This window comes from Leiobunum rupestre, chromosome 5, assembly GCF_980474605.1.
Source record: "Leiobunum rupestre chromosome 5, qqLeiRupe1.1.hap1, whole genome shotgun sequence".
In the NCBI taxonomy this organism is placed as follows: Eukaryota; Metazoa; Arthropoda; class Arachnida; order Opiliones; family Sclerosomatidae; genus Leiobunum; species Leiobunum rupestre.
The window spans coordinates 77,041-81,553 of NC_143388.1; the positions used below are offsets into that span (position 1 = coordinate 77,041).

Genomic DNA, 4,513 nt, shown 5'->3' on the forward strand with positions numbered 1-4,513 from the left:
TGAAAATTTTCTTATTTCAGGAAATGGTCTTATTTCTATTTTATTGAAATATGAGTAACTTAAATTTTACTTATTTAAGTACATGGTTTAATTTCTAAAATAGCACAATATGATCAACTAAAATTTTACCTACTGAAATTTCACTCACTTCTGTCCGTTGTGTTAGTTTCTATCAAGTAATTTAGCGAGATATAAGTAACATACTTTTTCTTATTTCAGTGAGATAATTAGCTTTATTGTTATTTATATAAGCTCTATAGAACAACTGACCATATCATTTATGCATTTTAGCAAAATACGAGCAACTAATTTTGCACTAATTTCAGGGAACGATTTTCGTATTTATTATGTATTTTAGAGAAATACGAGCAACTAATAATGCACTAATTTCTGTAAACGGTTTCATATCTATTAAGTATTTTACTGAAATAAGACAAAGTTAAAATTAACTTTTTTTCTATAAATCGTCTCGAATTTTTTGATTTGCGAAAAAAAAACAGAACCTTATTATTTTTATAATATAAAGAAGATAGTTGTCGAGTGTAAAATAACTGGATTTATTCCCTAAATCGAAAAATGCAATTTTTGATTTTATCTATACATTTTTGTTCGAAATACTTTTCGTAATTTTTTTTAAACTATTGATATTCTTTAACTTATGGCTGTTCTTGTTCTGATTCTTCCGAGTTACTATCCGCCACTTTGAAACGGTGATTACGATCAGTTTGGTCTGATGCAAATTCAATGAACCTAGGTTAAAAATTGATTAACACTCGGACTACCACGGGCTTTCGATGAGTTGTTTTACGGAAATTAAAAGTACTACGTAATAAAACAATAGAGAGGTTAAGCATATCGCTCTAGAAGTTTCAACGACAACGTCGAGAGTCACGTGATAATTTTCGACGGTTTTATTTCACGTTTAAACTTCACAGGATCAATATTTTAAAACTTGAAGACAGAGCCATATTTTCACGAGCTTACCTGACACATCGTATAATCATGGTAGTATTTTAATAAAAATATTGAATATTTTAATTATCCAGTTCAATGAATCGTTAGGGAGTTATGGCAATGTGTTATTTTTCTAGCAGCCTTGAGTATTAAAAAGCGTAAATATTTATTTAAATTGAAGTGAGACTAAGCCTTGTATATTTTAAGTCGAAATCGTTACAAGTATACATTAGCGGATATATCAGATACACGAAACTACGAAAACAAACATTTTGTGTTTAGACGATACTCACAGCCATATGTTAGGCTATTTTACTCCATAGGCGAGCGCAGGGGTAGGGCTGGGTGGCCTGGGGCCCCATCTTAAATATAGTTAAGCGGCGCATGGAGTAAACTAGAACGCCAAAAATAGAGGTAAGGGGTGCAATAACCGTGTAATAGGAAATTTAGAAAATGCATGGCAGTTTTCGTTGGCTGCTCTCTCTACATTTAGTCTAGTCACCTCGAAAATTACTCAAATGAAGATAAATTCATCAAAACAACAATTAACATTTATATTTTTTTATAATTATAGGGGACGCAACAAAATTAGTCGCAAAATGATATGGTTTCCCGATCTGACTTTATAAACTGAATACACCTATGTTTTAGTCCTGTTCAAACGTTTTTTTTTCCTTTCGTCATGTACCCCGGTTTAGTAAAATATGTTTAAATTTTATCGGAAACGTTCTATTTTTCTTTGGTGCTCGAAATTAAAGCAAGCTTAACCGATTTTAACGAATCTTTCTACATGAACGTCTAGATACTCCCGACGTTGTCGTTGAAACTTCTAGAGCGCTCTGCTTAACCTCTCTATTGAAAACCATATTGTCCTAACTGCTTATCGTTAAACATAACGAAATATTTACCAGTTCCATATTTTGTTAGGATGTGTATAAATTAGACAAAAGTTTAAAAAAAATTACTTCATAGTTAATTCGCCGATTCTAGAAAGATACTGGTCCTCGGATTTTTCTTGTTTTAGCAAGAACACAAGCTGATCTTCGAGTTCAATGTTTATGTCTGATTCTTCTAATTTTAAAATAGCAGCAGCGAAAAATGCCGAGATAGATCTATAAGTTTGAAATCGAATATAAAAAACGGTTATGAATTATTATAAATTTTACTCAGTGATAAACCCAAATCATTTATACCTTAATACTAGATCTTTCATAAAGAAGGAATTTCCCCTAAAAATTTGTTCCAGTACACCATGTGCTATTTATGGTCTCAAATTTCTGTCCTTACTTTATCCTCCAATTGGACGTTTGAATAAACGGCCGTTTTTTCTTTTTTTTTCTCGTGTTCTTCACAGATATTAATTTTTTCATTGTTGTCTTTTACCAGAACATTTTCATTAGAATAATTTTTTAATTCGTTATTATCTTCACGTCTATCAATCTTTGCTAAAGTATCTTCGACTTCTACGACTTGATTTATTATTTTCTTACTTATATCTCCTTCGTTCTTTATGAGAAAAAAACTTATTAAGTTACAACTTTTAAAACGACGGGTAATTTTTTAATCATATTCCTTACTGTTCTTAAATTAGAAAACAAATTATGAACGTTATTTGTACCTTTAAGGATATTTTTTGATTTTCCAGGTCCTGGTTTCCTTGTTTCTCGGTTTCATGTGCGTGCATAGAGCAGCCACTTTTTCTGCTAATGCTCTCCCAACGCTCTTTGTCGGCCGACGAGAATAGCAACGATTTCTTAAAATTTATTGATATTGACTATGTTTATTAATTTGTATAATATGTGTTATAATTCTAAATTAAAAAATGTAATATTAATTACTACCTTGTTGATTTTTCGTTTGCGGATGTGCTCCAAATAGCGAGTTTTTAAACTAGAAAGGGTTCTCTCTTGTAAATATCCTTTACGTTGTAAGTAACATTGGATATCTTTCCACAGAAGATCTCCCGTAATGCCTGGGCCTCCCAAAGAACCATGAACTTTTAGAACGGCCTTTTCAATTAGCTGGTCATCTTGGATAGAATATAGTTTTCTCTTGGGGGATTTTGATTTTCTGTTAATACCATAGTGTAAGCCATACACAATTATATAAAAATCGGACTCTTTAGTAAGCGATTATACATTAACTAAGATATTTCATTATTTATCACGAACCTCGCTATGTCGCTTCTCTCTGAGATCGGCCAAATGTTAGTCGCAAACAACATATCTGTCCTCTCCGGAGATATCATTACACTTTTGACGACGGAAGTAACCTGGTCTCTTTCGGGGTGTATTTCTTTTTCTGGAATGTGTTCAGTTTTCATTTCCTCCAAAGTATTCATAGTTTTAGATGGCGTTTTGTTATATACCAACGCACTAGAGCAGGAGTGATAACTTAATATTTAGCTATAGGTTCTAGCGATCAACCCAAGAATAAACGTTGGTATTGGCCGGACGACAGCTCAATTGTGTAACTTCGCTTGTCTCTGCCTAAAACTGAAATGTTTTATCAGAGGTCTAGAAATCACTAAACACAGTGTAAGTCATAACTGAGTGGTGTAAAAAATAGCTCTATTAAACTGCAACAAATTTGGTTAAATTAAATTTAAAAAAATAGGAAAAAAAATTTAACTAAGTCTTTAAATAGTTTTAAAATTAAAAAAACAATTATTTTCCAAATCAAACTAGTTTTAGTGTTTATAATTTTTCGATTCTTTGGCCTAAACACTTTCAGTACAAGTAGAACGGATAAACAGGATCGTTTGGAAAATATAAAAATTTGTTTATTTTATTTAAAAATATTTCAAGATTAAAAAACCAGATTGTGTCTTCTTTATAATTTCAAAGATATCTTCGTTCTTTTAGTGGGCAAAAAAGGTAGAGTTAAAATTAAATCTAGGTATATCTTGTTGTTAAATTACAAATAGATTTGATTTTTTTCGCAATGATATACTTATCTCAAATTAAAAGGAATTATTTTTTAAAGCAAGTTTCTTTTATTTACACAAAGCGAATGTTGTAAGGAAATATGAAGCTATATACGAAATGGCAAGTTCATAAACAAAATACATTTTTATATGTCTAATCGAGCGAATCTGATAAATAGTTAACTGAAAAGTATTTTTAATTAGTCTAATAGTAAAAAACCCGTTTAAATATGTATGGGAATTTCAGTTATATAAGGTGATACATTTCAGTAAATGCATCGTACTCTAAAACTACAAACGTAACAAAGCATTCTGATACCAAGACAAAAGAATTTTCGAAGTTAAAAAATAAAAACAAAAAATTAAATTTTTGCATTAATTTCCCAAAAAGAGCCGTCGTGTACGTTTTAGGAAACTGTTATAAAGACACGCTGTGTGCTTCCCTTGCAGTTTCAATTTTAAAAATTTATTTTTTAAGTATTAAGTTTTTCTGAATTATTTTACTCATTTCAAGAATAAAACTTAACCCTTAAATATCAGTATATAAAAGCATTGAAAAATCATCTTGAAAAAGAAACTGACTTGGATTTTTTTAATGTAATCTATCGAAATAGGCGAAGAAGTACGTCTGAG

General features: G+C 30.6%; 1 protein-coding gene and 1 long non-coding RNA gene across 2 annotated transcripts; both read right to left on the reverse strand.

Annotated features, from left to right (window-relative positions):
- Window positions 1–638: 638 nt before the first annotated feature.
- On the reverse strand, window positions 639–2,194 carry LOC149943310 (uncharacterized). Its single transcript, XR_016480821.1, has 3 exons — window positions 2,148–2,194; window positions 1,920–2,066; window positions 639–750 (listed from the first exon to the last, which is right to left on the reverse strand). It is a non-coding gene; the product is annotated as an uncharacterized LOC149943310 (long non-coding RNA).
- A 29-nt stretch (window positions 2,195–2,223) lies between these two features.
- On the reverse strand, window positions 2,224–3,295 carry LOC149943311 (uncharacterized). The gene is made up of 4 exons (XM_090175607.1): window positions 3,126–3,295; window positions 2,796–3,024; window positions 2,573–2,707; window positions 2,224–2,460 (listed from the first exon to the last, which is right to left on the reverse strand). Exons 1-4 carry the CDS (start codon window positions 3,293–3,295, stop codon window positions 2,224–2,226), a joined length of 771 nt encoding a protein of 256 aa, XP_090031733.1.
- Window positions 3,296–4,513: the final 1,218 nt, after the last annotated feature.